Source organism: Chrysoperla carnea, chromosome X, assembly GCF_905475395.1.
Source record: "Chrysoperla carnea chromosome X, inChrCarn1.1, whole genome shotgun sequence".
NCBI classification, from domain to species: Eukaryota; Metazoa; Arthropoda; class Insecta; order Neuroptera; family Chrysopidae; genus Chrysoperla; species Chrysoperla carnea.
In genome coordinates, this window is record NC_058342.1 from 36009347 (window position 1) to 36031254 (window position 21908).

Here is a 21908-nt window from a genome sequence, read left to right on the forward strand (position 1 = left end):
AAAGAATTTTTCTCATCGAAGTTGATAATTCGCGGACAAGTTTTCCAAATAACAGTTATAAGTGTTATTTAATATAAAATAATAAAAATTAATTATTATTAACAAAGTATTTTTTTATAAATCAATCACTTTCAAATAATTATATCAAAATGTAAGTTCATTTTCAATTTTATTTTCTATTGTTGAAAATGTGGTTTTTTCTCGTTAACTATAACAAATGTGTGTCCTGTAATGGAGATTTTCTTCAATGATTTTCAATGTTGTTGATAAAATTTTTCTTTTTTCCGTATTTTTTGATGTGGTTTTCTTGTTGTTCATCTCGAAAATATTGTTACAGTGAAATTTTTATTAAAAATATTTTTTTTTTGGTGTTGAACAATTTACATGAATGTATTTATTAGACCATTTTCTTTTTCCAAGAGCTGTCAGGATACAAATCTACGTCATTTTCGCAAGATTGGAAGTTTGTCAAAACATCTCTTAAAATGAAATCTTAATTGGTTTTTCCGTCTATTTTTCCATCTTACAAAAATATTGATAAATTTTAAAAAAAAATTTGTTCGAGTAAAATTCTTAGAAAAATGTATGTTTTTTTTAAAATCATTTTTTATCAAATAAATTTTTTTAAATCGAATATTTTAGTTTTGAAAAAACAGATTTTATTGAACTGCTAAACTATTGAAATAGTCCTAAATTATAGTCGGGTCGTGTCGTATCGTATTTATAAATTTTCGATAATTATTTTTGGTTGGAGTCGAGTATTCTAGTATATTTGTGTTGATTTTTAAATTTTCTAGATTACATTGATTAGGATACAAATACAAAAAATTATGTTCATTTTACAATTCAACAGATACTTATTGCAATCCTTAAATGAATCTAATTTTTGGGTCAAATTTCATATTATTCGGGTCTGTTTTAAAATAATATTTTGGCAAAATTTTAACTATGCGAAAATGTTGAAATTTTTTTTGATGTTGTTAATAATTTGAATTTTGATTTGTGTGTGTGTGTGTAATAAATAGGGCTGCCCCAAATCCAGCAGGAGAGGGTGTAGGTGCCTCTGAACCAGGAGCCGATGGAATTGTAGGTGGACCAAAAAATCCACAACAGGTATACCCTATTTGAATGTTAATAAATACAAAAATTATTAAAATAAATAACTAATCAATTCAATTGGTTGATATTAGGTGGCCGCACAACGTAGGCTTCAACAAACGCAAGCTCAAGTAAATATCAATCCAATTTCAATCAGTTGAACTCTTGAACTTTTAAATTCATTCATTTTTCAATTTGATTTAGGTGGATGAAGTTGTGGATATTATGAAAACTAACGTTGAAAAAGTATTAGAAAGAGATCAAAAGCTCAGTGAATTAGATGATCGAGCTGGTAAGTTCAACTATCATCTATCACAGTATCACAGTCCCTTTCGCAATGGAGAGGTTTTTGGAGTCAAAACCCCTCCCTTTGAGAATCTGTCCATATAAATTTTGAACTTAATATTTTGAGCTCGGTACATTCTTTGACTTTATGATTGAGTCGTGTACTTCAAACAGAAAACCTGGATTTAAATTCCAGAAAGGTGCTTTCTATGTTTTCTATGATCGATACAGTACCTACGACTACGAGGTTTGGATTTTGACTTTCCATTCTCCATAAATTATATGAACACGTCCAAGGGACCATCCATAAATTCATTCACGCAAATTTTATGTTTTACTAACCACCCCGCCTCCATCTGCGCCCTAGATGGTCACAATTTGTAAGCCCCTTATCTCCTGATGTGACGTCACATCTTTTTCAATTTTATATTTAGAGTAGTTTCAAACTTTTATTTATTTCCATTCAATTTTTTGTATTACTGACATAAATTTCGCGTTTTAATATTTTTTAGATTTCGACTTGTGACTTCACAAAGGTTTTGGACACTTGTCATACAATTTTCCTCCCCTTTCTTGAGAGTGTGACGTAATTTATGGATGACCCCTCCCCTCTATTTAAAAAATATTTGTTTTTTAAAAATAATTTAAGGTTTGATTTTGATTCGAGGTGAGAAAATAACTATTTTTTTTTAACAGATGCTTTGCAACAAGGTGCATCACAATTTGAACAACAAGCTGGAAAACTAAAAAGAAAATTCTGGCTACAAAATTTAAAGGTAATTTTTAACATTTTCTGTACATTGTTAGTCAAAAATTACTTGACCTTTTTCATTATTCAAGTGTTTGCAATGAAAACAAAAATTTGAGAAAATTTTGTTAATAAACAATTGTTTAACTTGTTTTAAAATTAAAAAAATTTTGTTGCGACGGCGGGAATCGAACCCGCTACCCGAAGCATACTGCAGACGGAAATGGTTACGCCTTAACCAACTGAGCTAATAGGGCAATAATATTTAATACCATACAAAAATTATTCAATGCGAGATGCTCGTTTTTTACGCTATTACAGCAATCTAAAAATAACGCAATTAAACCTATTTTCAGCGTTAAATTAAAATTATAAATAATGGAGATAGACTTCTGGGTGTGGAAATTTTATATTGAAAATTTTATCCTCTTTAAGATTATTTTTTTCTTTTTTTTTTTAAATTTTTAAATTTAAATTTGACTAGACTATTATTATAAAACAAATTAGGTCGTTTTGAACGAATTTTTAAATGGTAAAAATATTTGTTACTAATCTTTTTTGAACTAATATTAAATATTAAAACTAATATTATTTATTTTATGATTGAATTTAGATGATGATCATTATGGGCGTAATTGGACTAATAATACTCGCCATCATTGTCAGTACGTATTAAAAATTTTTTATCCAAAAATATTCTTGTTGTATTCATAAAAAAAACACAATATATAATATAAAAAAAACCTCCTTGCTATGGGACACTTTCAAAATTTAAATGTGGACCTAGCTTGGAATAAAAAAAATCAAATTTTCTATGTGTTTCGGTATCAAAGAACCTGATCCCATATATTTTTTTAGTGAATTTCATGTAAAAAAAAAATTTATAATAATTTTACCAGAAGCGGTGACAAAAAAACAAATTTCGTAAATATCAAATTTTTTAACTCAACTTTATAAATAAATAAACAAAAAAAAATGTTTTAAATAAATAAAAAATAAACATAAAATCAATAATTTTTATCAAGATGAGCAAAATAATTACGATTTCTCGAAAACGGTAAATGAATGTCAATTTTGTAACGTACGTGTTTAGTATTTTCTGTGTCTAAGTATATATTTCTCAGAATCAACATTCATATTTCACACATGCGCAAAACAAAAAAACTTTGCGGGATACAAACAAATTTTGTACTTACATATCTAATACAAATTATAGGTAACGGTTTCATTCTAACATGTTTATTCGATTTTAACTCAAAGATGTTAGCGCCACGAGTAAAAAAAATGTAAACCATATTTAAACAACTCATCTGATTTTTTTATTGAATGAAAAGGCAAAAGATAGTACTACTTTATTATACATTTTAATATTCTGTATTCTTTTAAAAGTGTTGTGTAATGTTTATGGTATTTAACAAACATTTCCGTTAAATAGTATGTATCTATGGTCGTTGCTAACTATAGTTCTTTTTTCTATCGCTAGGCTAGATATATTTTTTTTTTTGTATTAAATATTTGATTTCGTCAAATATTCATTAACAATTGGAATACTTCGTAATTTTTAACCGTTTCGTTCTACGTATTGGTAAAAATCATCTTTAGTGTGTCAAAAAGAAAAAAGTGTCCGTTCAAAAGCATTCAATATGATGGCGCTGCTGTAGAAAAAGTATACATTTAAAAAAGGAGTGCTCAAAGTATAAGAATAGGGTAGAGAGCTAATCAATTTATTAGGGAAGAATAGAGAACACCTTCACAAAAAGCATCCTTTTGTAACACAAGCGCCATTCTTACCTCTTTTGCGTCAAACAGGAACAGCCATAAGAGATTGTGCTCTTTTAGCTGTACACTCTATATTGCAGTTCACCGGTACAATTCAACTGCAATCCAACTTGTTTGCAACTGTTTTACAAAAATTACGTTTACTATTCTTTGTCCTTTTGCGACTTTAGCACGTGAACTTCCGAACGACGAAAAATAGTTTAAAGACCAAAAATTTCTAGGCGTAAACTAGGTACGACGATGATTGTTGAATGTTCTCTTGCTTACTTTCCCGTAAACTTACAAGCTTTAACAGAAACAAATTAAGAAATAGTTTTGGGGCTTAGCTGAGCATACATTCTCTCAAAAATTCTTAAGAGTGATCTCATATTTGAAAGCCTAACGGATCCTTTAAAAAAATAGTAACTGTTTCTTTACTGAGGACCTCAATAAGTCCTCCCTTCACTCTTTCTGTTTTATTATGAGATTTTGAGGATGTCAATTGTGGCATAAAAACTTCAAAATGTAAGTACAAAATTTCAAAAATATCCCAAGACATTTTCCATGTGTATATTTTCTTTGGGTGTCTCCTGAAATTTTCAGAATTTTATTCAAACGCGGTTTAAAAAAATATATGAAAAAAAAATGCATATATATTTACTTTGAACAATTCTGAAAATATTTTTTGATTGTAGAAAAGCTTTAAATAAGTTCTTTTCCTCATATTTTTTCTATTTTAAATCTATTTTCTCATTTCTATTAGTTCATCAAATATAATGCTAATATGGTCCTACTATTTCTAAAATTAAAAAAAAAATTAAAAAATTATATAAACATCTGCTGTTTAAAAACAAAATTATAATATGTAATTCAAATATTTGTGTACCCTTTAAAAAACCTTCATCAACCCTTTTTATTGTACCCCTTAACTCCCCCGCCCCCATACCCTTTGTACTTCCGATTAAAAAGGAATTATATGTATTTGCCCTTTTATTCACTAGATGGTAATATATGTTCATATTTTTTTTATTATTCTGGGTTGCGTTCAGAAATTAATTTCAGTGAATCAATGACAAAAATGGGTGTCGCGTGCTACAATCTAGTCGTAGGGTGAGCAGGGAGAGACAGCCTCCCCTGCTCTTAGAGAAGCGAAAAGAAAATATTTGTTAAGGAATTCTGCATAAAATTTTTGCTCGCGTGAATCTCTCAAGCTTGATATTTTTTCTTTAAGAATTGCTCCTAGGATGGATGTTATTTTTTGGACCCAAGCATTCTATACCTCATACCCGGCAAACTTCTACAGATGCAAATAGCATCAATAAGAGGTCTCGTCGTTTTTCAAATCTATCCTACATCTGGGAACCATCTGAGATTCCCAAATTATAAAGTTGGTAGTTAAGTGGACGACACGACGTCCTGTTTCAAAAGAAACACTTTCCTTCTCAACTCTAACTGAAGTTTTAATCGAGCAGAGCACAGTTAGCTGGTATAGTTGCGATTATGCACAATTACTTTGTCGTATGCTCTCTGTGAAATCTAAATATTCAGAATGAACTTGTCGTAGCCACTTCTTGATTCGATAGATTATGACCTAGGAGGCATCATTGCTATAGGATCTATTATATAGTTTTTAGGATCAAAACAGGACGCAAAGTGATTTAGATCTTTCGCCTATTTCATATAGTAGCGTACAAGATTGTGTAAAAAAAAATCCATCTTAGGGTCCCAAGTGGGTTAATGACGGCTTTTTATGTATCCAAAATATATATCGAACATAAATTAATTTCTGAACACAACTGTTCTGTTCTTGCTGGCTTATTTGTAAATAAAATTTTGAGTATTAATGCATTTTTTCTTGCACTGTATTTGCACCTTGCTTCAAATGCTTTTTTCAATTATTTTTAAGAATTGCATGACGTGTTCAAAAATTTATTAGTGACGTACACGTATTAGTAAAGTTACATTTTATCAAATCACAAACGCATTCTATTTTTTTTGTTGGAACCATTATCAGTTCCACGTAGGATAACTGAACTGTTTCATATTTGGAGTTTAGAATTCAATTAGTGGAAATCATAGACTTTAACTGAACTTAACATGACGTGTTTTACCGTGTTTTAACTACCTGAAATGAAACTCATGCACGGAGCGAATAAGATAATGTGAAGATCATCTCAGATACGATAAAGGATATTTGGGAGTTTTGGAAAGATAAAAATTGGGCGAGAAATTGATGCTGTTTTTATCCTTCGAAAACTTACACGAACAAGGCACGTTCAGTTTAATTAAAGTCTATTTTAGTAGAAACGGGCTACATTTTAGCGACTAATACTAATATTGTATAGGATGCGTTCTAACAGTCAAGTGTACGCCACTGATAACAAATATTGTTTTCGAACAATAAATGGGCCCGTCCAGGTATAGTCTCACTAGCTCTCACTATTTTAATTTAAAAATATTATGCACCTGTTCAGTAATCAGTAAAACACATTTTTATTGCATCAATAAAAAAAAATCGTCGCGATTTAATTAAAAAATTAATTTTATTTTTATTTTTCAAAAACAAAAAAAATCTCTTTTTACTTATTTTTTGTTTGTTTTTCTGTTTTTCTTTTTGCCTCCAGTGTAAAGGACTTAACGTCATCGATTTTAATAATATACTATTGAAAGGAAGTAAGTTTGCTGGACAAGCCCATTACAGTTTACAGTTTACAAGTTATATCATTATACATTATTTACTTAAGTTGAGGTGTCCGTCCACCGTCCTCCGTCCTATTGCACAGGTGGCACTGGTGGCACAGATGGATCGTGGACTTACCGTCATTACTTGTGTACATGATGTATTTTAATTTTAAGCAAAAAAGAACATTTCTCTTTCATTTGTAACCGAAAACATAAAAAATGCCAAAACTCAGAGCCCGAATTTTAATAATTATTTGCTTGTATTTATCAAATCATTTCGTTAAGTTTGCTTAGTGTAGCTGTCCTAAGGTTGGACTCACTAATCGCACTGGGTTCGTTATAAAAAAACTAGGTTGGCCCATCCCCGGCCAGTACTCCATGAATCATTTGGAGTTGTTTAAGAAATGCAAGATGCGTTGACGTCAATAGACTTCAGATCAGAGGAGACGTCAGAACCAGTGACGCAGAAGATGAAATTGATTATTTCCTTCTCACTAATTAAGTATAAATCAGAGGCGATAACATATGTGTTCGGAAAAGTTTATCTGGTATAATATTCTTCTGAAGAGAAAAGTGACATTCATGACAATGGACTCGTTCAGCAGAAATTAGATTAGATGTACGTCCGTATAAAAGCGAATGCGCATTAACGTTTACAATGAGTCATCACTCAATGCAGTCTATGAGAATGTTTTACGTACAGAAATTGATTCTAACAAAAAGCGACCAACTTTTATTATGTGTGGCCTTAGTAATTTCACAAAATTTTCGCCGGGTTCTGAGATGAACTGAACCATTTGACAGGATCATTTTGTACATATATTTTCCAAAAATTGAAAAATGTTCTTTTTTATCTCTCTATTGTTAAAAATTGTTCTTTGTAGTTACTTGAAATTAGTAGTTAAAAAAAATTATTGAAATTATAATTCGTTAAACAAATATATATTTGTAATTTCTTTTTCAGCATCAACATAAATTCTCTAAACAATTATAAAAAAAAAATTTACCTAAAACAAATCTCAAAGCTGAAAATTGTAACAGATAAAATTATTAAACTTTAAAAATATTATATATAATATAAAAATTTCTATAGATAAAAATGCTTAAAAAATAGAAAAATATTACGGTCAAAACAGCTATAACGAGTAACGACATTAAACTGTATGACTATATTCGATTTCCGAGTCGTTATAACCTATACATACTAGATCTTTATCACTTTAGAATAATTATCTTACTAGAAGTTAATTTGGTGACTAGAATAATAAAAATCATCCTACTTCGAAGAAAAATGAAAGCAAGCTGTCACACAAGAGTTGGAGCGGCGCAAACTCACCTTTTGGCATTCCGTTTCCGTTATAACCGATTTTGACTGTTTTAATAAAAAAATATCGGTCATATCGTCTGTATAGAATATTTTTTAAAATATCATTTAAAAAAAAACAAAAACACTTCTATTAGCAAATAGATTTGTAGTGCGCAGGTGCAAATCCTTTTTTTATAATGTTTTTGATTTGATTTGATATGATTCGAAAATATTTTCGTACTAGATAAGATTAATTAGAAATTGTTAAATATGTTTGTAACGCATGCGTAATATGATGCGTTATGTTGTTTTTGTAATAACCCCAAAATAAATTTTTAAAAATATATACCTATAGATTGTATGCACCTAAACCCTAGGATAGGAGTTTATCTTGTACGAAAATATTCAATTATTTTATCATCGAAGACGCCTTTTTACTGTTTTCTCAAAATAGTACAAACAAAATAAATCCGTTTGAGGTAAACAACACATGCGCACGAACATTTTGCTGCTTAAAAATACTTTTAACGAATACGCATAGCTTTAAAAAAAAACACAATTCAAGTTGAATTTGTCTTTTTCAAAATATAAATTGTTGTTCACTATTGTAAATATTTTTAAATAACGGTCTCCTTTTAAAAAACAAAATAGAGATGCTTGTTTTTTGTTTTTGTCGTCAAATTTTGTAAATAGCTATGAACATAATAAATGTCATAAATGGAACCCAAAATGTGTATCACGATTCATGTTCGTATTCGTATCAAGTCAAATCTAGAAATTCTAATCAAATATAAAAGCATCTAAACAACACTATTCAATTTTTAGATTAGTCAGAATTACTTCTAATATCTTTTTACTTCCAGGATCTTTCAAAATGATTATTAACATTTTGAGGGAATCCCCTTAACGATTTAAAGATCAGAATATATAGTAACGAATTAGTAACGAATGTTATAAAATACTATTTTTAAGTCAAGGTAAGTGTTTGAAATTAATTATTTAATAATTATAGATATCAATGCTAAATGAAGACTGATGCGTTCTTATGAAATATAATGGAGATTTTCAAATAATAACTACATACAGATATGAATTTCATTCCATAAAAAAGCATTAATTTTCGTGTAGCGTTGATATAATTAAAAAATAATTAATTTTAAAAACTGCAATCTTACCCACATATATAGAGCTGTAATGTATAGTGATCGCATTTAATTTACTTGAATGCACCCCTTGTTTATTGAGAGAGTTCACACATACCCTTCAAAAATTGAGTAGTGCGTTTTGCTCAGAATTAATACACCTAAACAAAGTTTTTTTTTATTAAGAATTTTATTAACAAATGACAAAATTGTAATTTATTTTTAAATATTAAGAAACGTATTTGTTCAGTATGGTCAACGAAATGTTAGTATTCTTTATAATGAAAAAGGGAGCGTTCTTTATAAACTTTATAACCTTTGTGTATTTACTAATAGAATGGTTACTTGAGGCTTCATTCTGAACATGAAAACTTATATTGAGCTCGACAACCACATGCAATACGACTACTATCATTTATGTACTACGGTGTCACCACAATTTGGTTGCAATTTTCGCTTTCAGAGGGTTACATTTTAAAGAAATTACCTAATAGTATTCTGGGTGACAAATAAAATCGTGAATATATTTCATTGACCATACTTTATGATGAATTTTGTTAAGTGTATGTTTTGTAAAAAAAGGGCTATTAAATCTATATTTTAGATAGGAATTTGGAAGACGTGTCAAAATAACTGGACGTAAGTGGGATTGCATGTTTATTTCTACAAAATTTTTCAAACTTATTTACACAATCAAATTTTTATGATGTGTTCGAGCAACACTCGAATGTATCTATTTTACATATTTCGTTACTGTTTTTTTTTAAACTAGCGTTCAAAATACTTTTTTATGGTTTGTTGCTAAACATATTTTTTAATCCAAACAAAACAAGTTATTAAACAAATGAACATATCCTTTTCCAAATCCTGAACAACTGATAATTAGGGTGATATGATTCGCCATACACAAAAAAATATTCCGCTTCTGGTCCATAATAATTAACTTTATACTTTTTTATCCAACCCTTTTCAACAAAGAACAGAACACTATTCAAAATATTACTGTGGTGAATACATAACACAATTTTAAATATAAAAACCCTAACCCCCCCCTCTTCAAATCACAAATTTAAAAAAACAATACAAAAAATTTCAAGTCCCTTATATCAAAATCAGAAATTCTCACGATTAAAAAAAACGATATACAAAATTCATAAAATGTTGTAATTATTAGTATCTGGTAAGCGTTGCGTTGTGGAATTGATCTGCTTACAGTTGCGCTTTTGTATTACTTGAGTTGAAGTACTCATAATTAATAATACTTATTTCAGAAATTTGAGATTTTAGTCGATATTGAAAACCGTTGATATAATGGACTTAAAAATGTTTGAGAAAATAGTTAAAAAATATACAATTATAAAGTTAAAATCATTTCAATTATAATTTAACCATGATTTAAATCGTGGTTTAGTTTTAAATCCTGAATCCACGAATTAATCATCAAAAAATCTTATTTTCATGGATTAAATCAACTTGCCTCTTTGCAATGGAAAATTTTATATATCCACTGGAGAGACGCGATTATTAGATACATGGTTTGCGTTCCTTATCTTATCTTAGCGAATTCGTTAAACAGAATAGAGAGTTACATCAGGATATAATTGTGGCAACGAATGATAAAATTTTCTTTAATTTATTTGTACCCTCCTTTTCATTTTACAAATAAATTAAATTAAATTGTATGTATATGAAAAACTATTTTCCAAACAAATGAAAAAACTAGCAAAACAAGTTGGATAAGTAAATAATAAATAATAAATGAATGCTCTCAATGTTTTTTAGTGAAATTTATGCCAGACAACCCTCCGCAACAACAACAAATGATGTATCAAGTGCCACCTCCTGGTGCACCAAATCAAATGGTGCAACAAGCACCCCCACAACCACAGAATATTGTTGCCGACAAGGAAGTTGGAGGTGGACAAGCAAAATCATTAACAACATTACGACTTTCAAATTTATTATCTTTAAATTAACTCATTTTCAACCAAAAAATAATTATTGATCAATTTTCATAAATAAAAATGTTCAATTCTTTATACAATACAATCTTTGCACTCACGTAAAACGCACGCATGTCTTTGACGCAATCGCATTATTATATATATTTACAACGAACTATATAACATATGTATGTCAAAAAGTATTCGTTCTACAGCGTGAAGAGATATGCGTGAAGAGTAGTGTTCTTTACATCTATCTCATCTGATCCTCTATAAAAGAATAGAAGTAATGAACACGTCCGTCTTGAGTGCACGGTTGAGTACGATTCTTTTTCATTTTAAAAACATCGCGAACATTTAAATAAAAAACACCATTTCAGTAAATATTTACTGATAATTATTTACTGTTTCATAGATAATATTTACTGTTTAAAGGAAATTATCTTTAATATGTAATGTATATAAAAAAATATTTAAATAAGTAGAAAACAAACAATTGTTTTTAGCATAAAAAAAACAAAAGCTGAACTCGTTTGTAATTTGTAAAAATAAACAAATCTGTCGCTCGCTGCCGTTTATAAGTAATTAGTATTGCTATGTAATTGCTTCAATAAATTATATATTTCCAACAAAAGAAACCAAAATTTAACTAAACGCAAAAAAAATACACTTTTTTATGTCAATCATTTTTAAAACAAATCGAAAAAGCACTCACGCATTGTGTAAAGAATAACATACATTCTCTATGAATATATTCTTTATGAAATGTACTCGTGTGAACGCACTCTAATCAATAAACATTTTGAGTGTAATGTAAGCTATTTATAAAAAATTCCATTTATAAAATACGTATTTTAGATTAGAGAAAAATAAGAGATTTATGTTTTTGGTCTCAACAGCGAATCAATGACAGAAGCTTTTTACATGCGAATGTGATTCAACATTCAACGGGTACTGAATTTGAGTTATGACAATACAATACATATAAAGCTCAGAATTTTCATGTTCTGTTCTTACATTTAATACTGCACTGTTTGCAGAATCAAGACCACTCATTCTGCAAACCAATTACTTTACAAACAAGGTTGACAGGACTTTAGCACTAGCAGTGCTGAGTACAGTGCAGTGCAGTGCAGTAGGTAGCAAAGAAAATATAGTAAAGAACATGATTATTTTGACCTATAACTAACTGTAGGTATCCTTATTACATACAGAGGTAGGCACACTTGTTACAGGCCAGATCTGTGGACCTGTGGACCTGTTACTACATCGCATCGCTTGTAAACAGAATCAGATAAAAACAAAAAAAGGTTTTATACTTAAGTTGTTACTGAATTGAGTTAAATTCTGTGTAGATAGGTTGATATATATTTTAAATTTGTGCGAGCTAAGAACCACACACAATTCAAATCTTGGATTGTGTTTGTATTGTACAAGATGTACAAGTGACATAATGACATGGTATCTAACTAAATACAATACACATTAAAAATCTTATGTACAAACAAAAGTAGTTAGTTAGTATAGTTAGTACCAAACCAAATCAAACCAAAATTAAATATTATCGTTAGTCGTTATTCGTTATCGATACGGATACGATATCGATAAAGTTCATCATTCATATGTGTACAATTAAATTTAAAAAGCACTTTGAGATCGCACTTGATTTTTTGAATTCATTTTACGAACCTTTGACAAATAATAAAAATCACACTAATTGTACATAACGATTTATATAAATTACTAATTAATATGATGCAGAATCAATTCTTTTAGTTTATATAAAAAAAATAACCACAATCCAACAAACCCCACGCATGTGTTTTAGAGTCAAATCAAAAACATGTTTATTAACAATAATTAGAGGGCTGTTTAATTAATGACAAAAAAATTAATTAATTAGTTTGTTCTTAATATAGTTTTAGTACATATATTAATTAAATGGCCTTAATACGTTTTATTTAAAAAAACAAACAAAAAAATAACAATAAAAATAACAAGAACCATTTGAACGATACATAAATATCATATGTATCGTGTAAATGAGGCTTTAGAAAGAAATCATACGATAAATAATAGGGGAGATAACAAAATTATTTTAAAGATTTTTTTTATTTTGGAATTAGAATGTGACGTTATCATGTTTTTAATAGTTTTACGGGTCCATACATCCTTAATAGACGAAAAGGGCGTAAAGTTTACAGAACGAATTGAGGAAGACTTTTAATGTTTCAAAAATAAATACTATTTGGTACATGATGACGTCATGTTTGTAAAGAATCTTAAATCAAGTTTTATTTAATTTTTTAATTAATGTTAGCTCCCCGTTTATTTTTGAGTTAAAAAAATTATACACTCTCCCGAACTTACCCTATTTCCGTGTATGTTACAAAAAGAAGAAAACAAAAAAATGTTATATAAAGAGAAAAAAATAAAGAATTACAATAAAAATTAAAAATTATGGGAAAAATTAAAATTAAATAACGAATACAGTTTACTTAGAACAAAACCAAAAATATTTTTATTAATTGGGATATTATTAAATTTTATTTATTTATTAATTAAATATATTATATTAGTGTTAGTGTTTTATGGAATTTTAATTGATTTATTTTTAATGAAATTCATTAATGATTAATTTGAAAAAGTGTTTTGTTTTATGTAAACTGAATTACATTTAATTAAAATTTAAAAAATATGAAGGTTTTAATTACCAACATATTTAGTTATGTAAAAAATGTGTAGCAAAAAAAATAATTATTGAAATATATTATAAAATAAATCATCTTTTCTTTTTCTTTTATTTCACTTGCCACTTACCAGCCATCCTGTAGTTTCCTCAAAATACAAAAAACTGAAATCAAAGCAATAATTTTATTTGGACATATTTTGATTTTTCCAAGGTACTACCACGACCTCTCAAAAAGGTGGGTATAATAAATATTTGAAAAATATGAACTTTTTTCAGTAAAATGTTTCTAACAAGAATTGTTGGTAATTTGATTAGAAACATTTTGGTAATTTAGAGTTTTCGTGTATATCTCTAGCCGTTTGTGATTTTTGTGACTTCGTCTCTAAAAATTATTAGTCTCCGAGAATAAAAGAAAGCTCGATCATCAAAAAAAAGCCGGAAACTTCAAACGGTCAAGTTGGGTTCAATTGATGTATTACCAATAATAGTCGTAATATGTCGATTCATCGTTTTGCGTCTAATTTACGCCCTCACAGGTAAATAGTGATGTTTACGAAAAAATGTTTGAAACAAAAGTTGTTTCTTTTTTTATAAGGAACATTTTTTACATTTAAACTTTTGTTCTATCTCTAACGGTTTACAAAGGTCAAGACCCAATTTGACCTATGTTGCTCATTTATGAACTCGGACTCACTTTTTACGTACTGAGCACGCTAAAAAAATTTTTAAGCGTTACAAACTTGGTACTAAACTAAGTATACCTTGATATATATTACATATATACATGGTATAAAAATGGGAACATAAACATGTTTGTTTATTTCTTCGTTCATGTAGCGTTGTTTTAGAATCACTGGTTTTTTAAAATTTTTATTAAATTACCTTCACGACGTTTTCTTGTGTGATTGACATGCGCATCCGCATAACATAAATAAGCATCTGTCAGAGAACATGTTACTATTATTTATTTTCATGAAAATTTCTACATATTTGGAAATTTTGTTTGAAATTTAATTATTATATTTGTTTGAAAATTAACTATTAAAAATTTTATTCAATTGTTAAAAAGTTTTGGTAAATTGTAAAGCTGCTCGCAGGTAAATTTAAAAATAAATGAATAACAAATACTCGACTGTTTTTTTTTTAACAAATGAAATGTTTTAAAAATAAACACACGATGTGATGTGATTGTTTTTGTTTTGTTTTTGGTAAAGGAATGACCGTAATGGCAACAATTTCTATAAGTGAAATATGTGAAAATACAAAAATGGCTCGTGAAATGACCTTAACTGGAAGTTACGAAACAGCTGGAATTTATTATCAAGGTGTCATACAAATGACAACACGTTTGTTGCAAATTATCGAAGACCCGCTACGCAAAGCGAAATGGATGCGAGTTCAACAGGAAATTATTGAAGAGTATGAACATTTAAAATCAATGCAGTCTGCATTACAAATGATTAAATTAAATACAGGTTAGATCGAATCCATCCAGAATTTTACATCGATTTTTGGAAATAATAAAATTGAATGTTTCAGGTACGGATCGTATGATCCAAAGTAGTCATCAAAATGTGAATATATTTGGACATCAAATGGATGAAGCTCCCACAAGAGACTCATGGTTGGATCCAATTAGTTCGCAACCATGGCCAACACCAAATCATGATCCAGATGTTTGGCCAGCACCAACTCCAAACGATCATTCGAAACCAATTCCAATATCGATGAAATTACTCAAACAAAATCAATCGACCAAAAATGCAAGTAACGCGAAAAGAGGCGGTAAGCCAAATCAACCGTCGTCAACAAATCGTAAAGATGTACGAAATAATGCAAATTTAAGTAGTCGTGGCAACGAATCCAATCGACCGAAATCATCAAGGTCTGATACAAAGATTGATCTAAAAGATCGTGATCCGAAAGATAAAAAAGATGATAATGGATCGGAAGATAAAGATAATAATGTGAATGAAGAGGAAGAGAAACGTTTCGAATGCACCGGACCTGATCGTGAACTTGTTGACATGCTGGAACGGGATATTGTACAAAAGAATCCTGGCATCCATTGGGATGATATTGCTGAATTATATGAAGCAAAACGTTTGTTGGAAGAAGCTGTAGTGCTGCCAATGTGGATGCCAGAATTCTTTCGTGGTATTCGACGACCATGGAAAGGTGTGTTGATGGTCGGACCACCTGGTACTGGTAAAACTATGCTTGCCAAAGCTGTCGCTACCGAATGTGGCACAACATTCTTCAATGTATCCTCCTCTACTTTAACTTCCAAATATCGTGGCGAAAGTGAGAAATTAGTACGCTTACTTTTTGAAATGGTAACTTATTTTACTTTAGCACTTATTTAGTATTTTTAACTAAAACTGTCTTTTTTATTTACTCTTTCTACTTTAGGCACGTTTCTATGCGCCTAGCACAATATTTATAGATGAAATAGATTCGTTGTGTTCGCGACGTGGTTCTGAATCCGAACACGAGGCATCACGACGTGTTAAATCCGAACTACTAGTCCAAATGGATGGAATCACTCCAAACCAAGATGATCCCACAAAAGTTGTAATGGTATTAGCTGCAACAAACTTCCCGTGGGATATTGATGAAGCATTACGTCGACGTTTGGAGAAACGTATTTATATACCGTTACCGAACGGTGAAGGACGTGAAGCTCTTTTAAAGATTAATTTACGTGAAGTCAAATTAGATCCAGATGTTGATTTGAAAGATATTGCAAAACGACTCAAAGGATATTCAGGCGCTGATATTACAAATGTTTGCAGGTAACGTATTCAGTCACGTTCACGATTCACTCTTACGTCTCTTTCTTTAAAGTACGGTTGGTCAGTCGTCAAAAGATTGGACAAGCTGGAACTGGAACTCCAAAGGACAAGTTGGATTTAAGAGCGATTCATGCTTTGGTGTTTCATTGACGATCAAGTTTTCTGTTCGTTGTTTGTTCGATCGTTACTTAAATAATTTAGAACCAAATTTAAAATTATAAAATTTGTTTGATGTTATTTTCTTTTCAGAGATGCATCCATGATGTCAATGCGTCGAAAAATAGCTGGATTACGTCCAGATCAAATTCGACAATTACCACGCGAAGAATTAGATTTACCAGTAACAAATCAAGATTTTACTGAAGCATTAGAAAAATGTAACAAAAGTGTTTCGAAAGAGGACTTAGACAAATATTTACGATGGATGAAAGAATTTGGATCATCATGATACTACTGTTAAAGTATCTTACTTAACAAACTAAATACTTAAAACCTTCCCATTACTTCCACTTTTAACTGAACACAAACCTCTTAACTCTAACTTCACTGTAAACCATCACATCTCACCTCACCTCGAACCTAGCTCCATTTATTTACGTTACGATTAATTGTTGAAAGGGGTACTTTATTTTATAGATTCTAAGTGTTGTTTCAAAGCGTCAACCAAAGTGTTCTTTCTGCTTGTTCATTAGTATTATCAGTTTTGACGAGAATTCAGGAAAATCCTTCAAATTTACCCTCATCTGAGGGAGGGGCCATTAAAGGTCATTAGTCATACCTTCCGAAAGTGATTTCGCGCTTGTCATTTTTGGGAATTGCTGCGATCTTAAAAGATTCCTTTCAAGCAGAATGACTGAACCTTACTGACCTTATTTCAGTATTAATTTTTAAAGTTATACAGTCAGTCAAGTTTATTTTTATGATGCGTGCGCACACAATGACATGAAAATTGTATGTTGATAAACAAAATGTCACTCACAATAGACAAGGATAGTAACTAGATCTGGGATGACAGATTAAGTTTTATCTAAAGAAGTATCAGAGAAGTTCTGTGGAAGTTATCTATATCTGTGATTGTCTTTGTTTTTTTTTTTTTTTTTTATTCGAATTTCTAGTTTTGAATTTCTAAATATAGAAAGGCTCATAGAAAATATAAAATAAAGAAATTCCTATTCCTTCCCTAACAACATTTATTTTTCAAACATAATAGTTGATCAATTTTATCAAATTATTTAAAGAAATTTTTCATTCGAAAATCAGATATTTGAACTAAATGCTCTCTTATGAGGAATTTAATTTAATAAGATTGGGCTACAGACTGTTTTAAAAAGTTGTACACCCTGTACCCTGTTATACTGTTTCAATATTTTTAAAGAAGTCAAGCAAAATTTGCTTTTAAAGTATTTCTAATGACATACGACTAAAAATAGTTTTGTACGAAAAATTCTAAGGATGTCGACTCACTCATACCCGACTATTTGTTCTGTTCTCGTTGTAGAAGTGCGGTAGAGATAGGATGCGTTCTGTTTTCTCTTATGTCGTTAGAAATACCTTAAAAGTATTCTTAACATTTAAAATAATCATTCGTGTGGAAGAATTCTTAACAAATCGTTATCATATGTTATCGTAGCCTTCAAATATTATTTCTAATCAGTGACAGTGGCAGTAGCAGATTTAAGTAAAAAGAACCAAAAGCTTTTATTTGAACAAAAAATAAATTTTAATGAAAACCAGCTATAAGGACAACGCAACGACACAGCTCACAATTTTGGCTATTTTAACCTTTTTAAGTAACTTTTTTTTTATTTTTAATATTCACCTTTTTTATATTCTTATTTTTAGACGATCGAGCTTTTATTTTTCCTCGGAGAATAATAATTTTAGTGTTCTAGTCACTAAATGAGTGGTAACTTACTGTTATCTCGGAGTCGGAGTGTAAAAGCTTAGTAACCCTGATTTCTTTGCCCCACGCTTAAATCCGCTACTGTTTCTTATCCTTAGTCATTTGTTTTTTATATTAAATTTATTTAATTTGAGTTATTTATAAAAAAAAAAAAAAAACTTTTGTCATTAATCGTTAACTTACTAAAAATAAAAAAATAAAAACTGAAAGATTGTTTGAAAATAAACATTTTTTTACAATTATTTTGTTGTTTTATTTTCACAAACCTGGGAATGTGATTTACCAGGATTGAATTGTTTGAACTTACCTTGTTCTTGTCTTTTTAGGGTCAAAATGACCTTATAAACCGAGTTCTATCAAATTTATTTCGATACATGTAATGAGTTTCCAGTATTCAAAGTTGGCTGCAGTGGTAGCCAGAATTTCTTGAATTGGAAGGTTTCTAAAAGCCTGGAAGGTATTTGTCGATAATAATAAATACGAATTAAATATTTAAAGAAATATTTGGATTTATAAATTTTTTTTTTACATTAATTACAGAGATATGAATTCATTTTCATTTATATCATTAATTAATGATTATAGAGGGTATTTTTTTTATTTTTTTTTAAATTTTGTTTTCATCTAATTACATCATTTTCTTAAAATGAAAAACAAGACTAATTTTAATATTTGTTTGTTTTTAATAAAATAAAGATATTAATTATATTTGTAATGATTGATTAATTATTAAAATTAGCCAAATATAATAATTGAGTTTTTTGAGTATCTACATTGATTTTCATTTTTCATTCATTTATTTATTTATATAGAATATTTTGTAAAAATAAAAGTAACTACAAATTCTCATTCATTTGTTTTTTTTTTTTATAATAATTATAATTAATAATTCATATTTTAAATATATATTTTTATATAAAATAAACAAGGGGATGCTTAACAAAAAAATATTCCAAAAATGTTTCTATTCGCCATGGGAATTGATTCTAGCGCTGTCTGTTGGTAGAAAATAGAAGCTGTCTATGACAAGTCAAATTTCAACAGAAATAAGAGTACGAACGTGTCAAAAGTTAAATTAATTAATTTATTTTTTTATTTCACTTATTATCAAAATATAAATAAACAATTCAATCATAGCCATGCATAAATTTGACTTGTCATAGACAGCTTCTATTTTCTACCACTAGATAGCGCTAGAATCAGTTCCCATGGCGAATTCTCTGTTAGTCTGTTCAAATATCTTCAATCTTTGTCCAGAGAAATAAGACAATAAAAAAGTCGATCAGCTTAAAAAATCCTAGTGAAGTTTTCTCGCCGGGATTATACCTATGAAAAGTCCATTGTAAAATCATATGTGCAAAAAATATTCAAGGTCAAAGGTCGCGAAAATACAAGGTGTCCCACGGTGAACGCTCATTAGAAGTTTGTGGAGAACCAGACATAATAGAAATCTATTATAATTGCTATTCCCCCATAGTTGCTTGGGACCTATCCGCCTAAAATAATTTAGAATCTGCGACACTTCCGATTATGATGGAAGTTGACCCTAAAATCGTTGTTTCAAATGTAATCAAGTGACCCCCCTTAACCATTAAGGTTTTCAAGATATTTATTAGAAATTTTACAGCAAATAGATGAGTTCTAAAAAGGCTGTAACTTCCATGCTACATTAGGAAGAGGCTTCCAATCAGGCTTATTTAAAAGAGTTCAGCCACACGCAAGAAAATAACGCGAAATATAATCCCGGTGGGAAAACTTCACTTGAATTTTTTAAGCAGAAAAACCTTTATTTTCCTTGTTCGACAAATTTTGATGAATCTATCAGTCTTAGATAATTCGAACATCCTTTTTGGAAACATTCCTGTATAATAAACTTTTATTTTGGGGAATGAATATATTATAAATACTTTTTGTGTACAGTGTCTGTTTACAGTTTACTGTTACATCCAGTACTCGTTCAAAATTACAAATATTCTAAATTTTAATGATATAGATCTACGCTTTTTTATTTTTTTTAGATTTTACGTTTATTTATTTTGTTTTTTTGTTTTTTGTAATTTTTTTTGTTTTTAAAATTAAACCACAGATTTGTGTTTGAATATTTATAGGCCATAAGATTTTTATGGAAAATCTTATTACAGAGAAAATTTTTTATTTTTTTTTTTTTGGTATTCAAGATTTAGGGTAGATCGTCAGTCCACATACATATAAATTGATTTGTGGTCTTAATCGTTTTCCCACAGTCTTATAAATAGGATTCGTTTTTTAATAAAAATGAAAAAAACAGTCAAAATTCGTTAGAACGACATATCGCTTATCATGACCAAGAAGTCATAACGACCAACTATCATTCGATTTCCTTAACTTTAGGGATAATTAGGTTGCAATTTCGGGTCAATGTCAGTGGCCAATGGACACACAAGTCAACATCACTTTGAAATTATTTTGTTCCCTCAAACAATCTTATTTTTATTTGGTGTAAGTATTCAATAGATGGCACTGTGTTTCATGTTCAAAATTTGAAATTGTAACACAGTGCCATCTATTGAATGTTTGAGGAAAATTATATAACTCTCACTGTCACTGTTTGAAGTTGGAAATTTTTGAAGAATTTTGAAATTATTTTTGCTCGAAGAAAAAAAAAGTCCAATCATGATGCCCTGTAATGTCATTAAAAACGATTTTGACTGTTTTATGTTGATTTAAATAAATGGATCTATGAAAAAGCATTCGAATGAATTGGACTATGGACCTGAACATTAACAATAGTTATGATCAACAAAATGGCACCGATATTGTTGTTTTTCTGGTAATGTATGAAAAAAAAAATCACAAATCTTGGAACAAACAAGAGAAGAATATTTTGATCATTAATTTCTGGCAGTTTATACAACTACTGATAGTAATTAGGGTAGTTGAATCATTTTTATTCCGTAGACAGAAGCGTAGCTAAGTAATCAAAGACCCTGCTGTTATTTATTTTATACCCCCTGCATACTAATCATGTAACAACGCCATCTACTGAAACCTATCTTAAATAATTCAGTGTTGGTAAAGCAGTTAGTTGTTCTTAGAATTGAAACTTGTTGGGAAGTCTTTTGCATTCTTTGTATTCTTTCTTCAGTACGAGGTTTGTTGGTTAGAGTCCGAGGGACCCTTGAGTTTGGGGGATCGCCTAAGCCTTCGGTAGCTACGCCACTGTCCGTAGAAATATAAAGTTTTTATAGTAATGTTGCTATATGACGTCACAAAAAAAAAGTAGGTTAAAAAATTAATTCTTTAATGAAAAAATACAGTCGAATTGAAAACTTCCTTTTTTGAAATCGGTTCACGTAAAAAGGAGATTATGAAATAGTTTTTAAAGATGTAAGCATTTGTTTTTGTTTTTTTTTTTTTACAAAATTGATATCAGAAAAGTATTTATGTCAAAAAATTTGTGTAGTTTATGTGGACGTTTTTCATTTGAATTGAATTAAATTTTCCATTTTCCTTCAGATCAATTTTTTCTGTAGATATGTCTTATAAAATAATTATATTGTCAACAATATCGAATTAT

The 21908-nt window shown here is 29.3% G+C and overlaps 2 protein-coding genes across 3 annotated transcripts; both read left to right on the top strand.

The window, feature by feature from the left end:
- Window positions 1-106: 106 nt before the first annotated feature.
- Window positions 107-13391, top strand: LOC123302669 (vesicle-associated membrane protein 2). Of its 2 annotated transcripts, none has more exons than XM_044885711.1 (7): window positions 107-151; window positions 1026-1113; window positions 1191-1229; window positions 1303-1390; window positions 2080-2159; window positions 2745-2796; window positions 10802-13391. In XM_044885711.1, coding segments are annotated over exons 1-7 (543 nt in total). In that variant the 5' UTR covers window positions 107-149; the 3' UTR covers window positions 10996-13391. The 2 variants fall into 2 exon arrangements, with proteins under 2 accessions (XP_044741646.1, XP_044741647.1); XM_044885712.1 differs by lacking the exon at window positions 10802-13391 and adding an exon at window positions 6514-6575 and having other exon boundaries at window positions 129-151.
- Window positions 13392-14616: 1225 nt separating this feature from the next.
- Window positions 14617-18498, top strand: LOC123302635 (katanin p60 ATPase-containing subunit A-like 1). The gene is made up of 5 exons (XM_044885665.1): window positions 14617-14751; window positions 14869-15129; window positions 15194-15990; window positions 16067-16449; window positions 16699-18498. Exons 2-5 carry the CDS (start codon window positions 14871-14873, stop codon window positions 16895-16897), a joined length of 1638 nt encoding a protein of 545 aa, XP_044741600.1. The 5' UTR covers window positions 14617-14751; window positions 14869-14870; the 3' UTR covers window positions 16898-18498.
- Window positions 18499-21908: the final 3410 nt, after the last annotated feature.

What these genes read in the sequence shown, in the direction of transcription:
- LOC123302669 (XM_044885711.1), top strand. An exon ending in TTCAACAAACGCAAGCTCAA is followed by an intron (nt 1,230 to 1,302) that starts GTAAATATCAAT and finishes AATTTGATTTAG; the next exon opens with GTGGATGAAGTTGTGGATAT. An exon ending in TGAATTAGATGATCGAGCTG is followed by an intron (nt 1,391 to 2,079) that starts GTAAGTTCAACT and finishes TTTTTTTAACAG; the next exon opens with ATGCTTTGCAACAAGGTGCA.
- LOC123302635 (XM_044885665.1), top strand. Translation starts at nt 14,871, where the DNA reads ATGACCGTAATGGCAACAATTTCTATAAGTGAAATATGTGAAAATACA. An exon ending in TACGCTTACTTTTTGAAATG is followed by an intron (nt 15,991 to 16,066) that starts GTAACTTATTTT and finishes TTTCTACTTTAG; the next exon opens with GCACGTTTCTATGCGCCTAG. An exon ending in GATATTACAAATGTTTGCAG is followed by an intron (nt 16,450 to 16,698) that starts GTAACGTATTCA and finishes TTTTCTTTTCAG; the next exon opens with AGATGCATCCATGATGTCAA.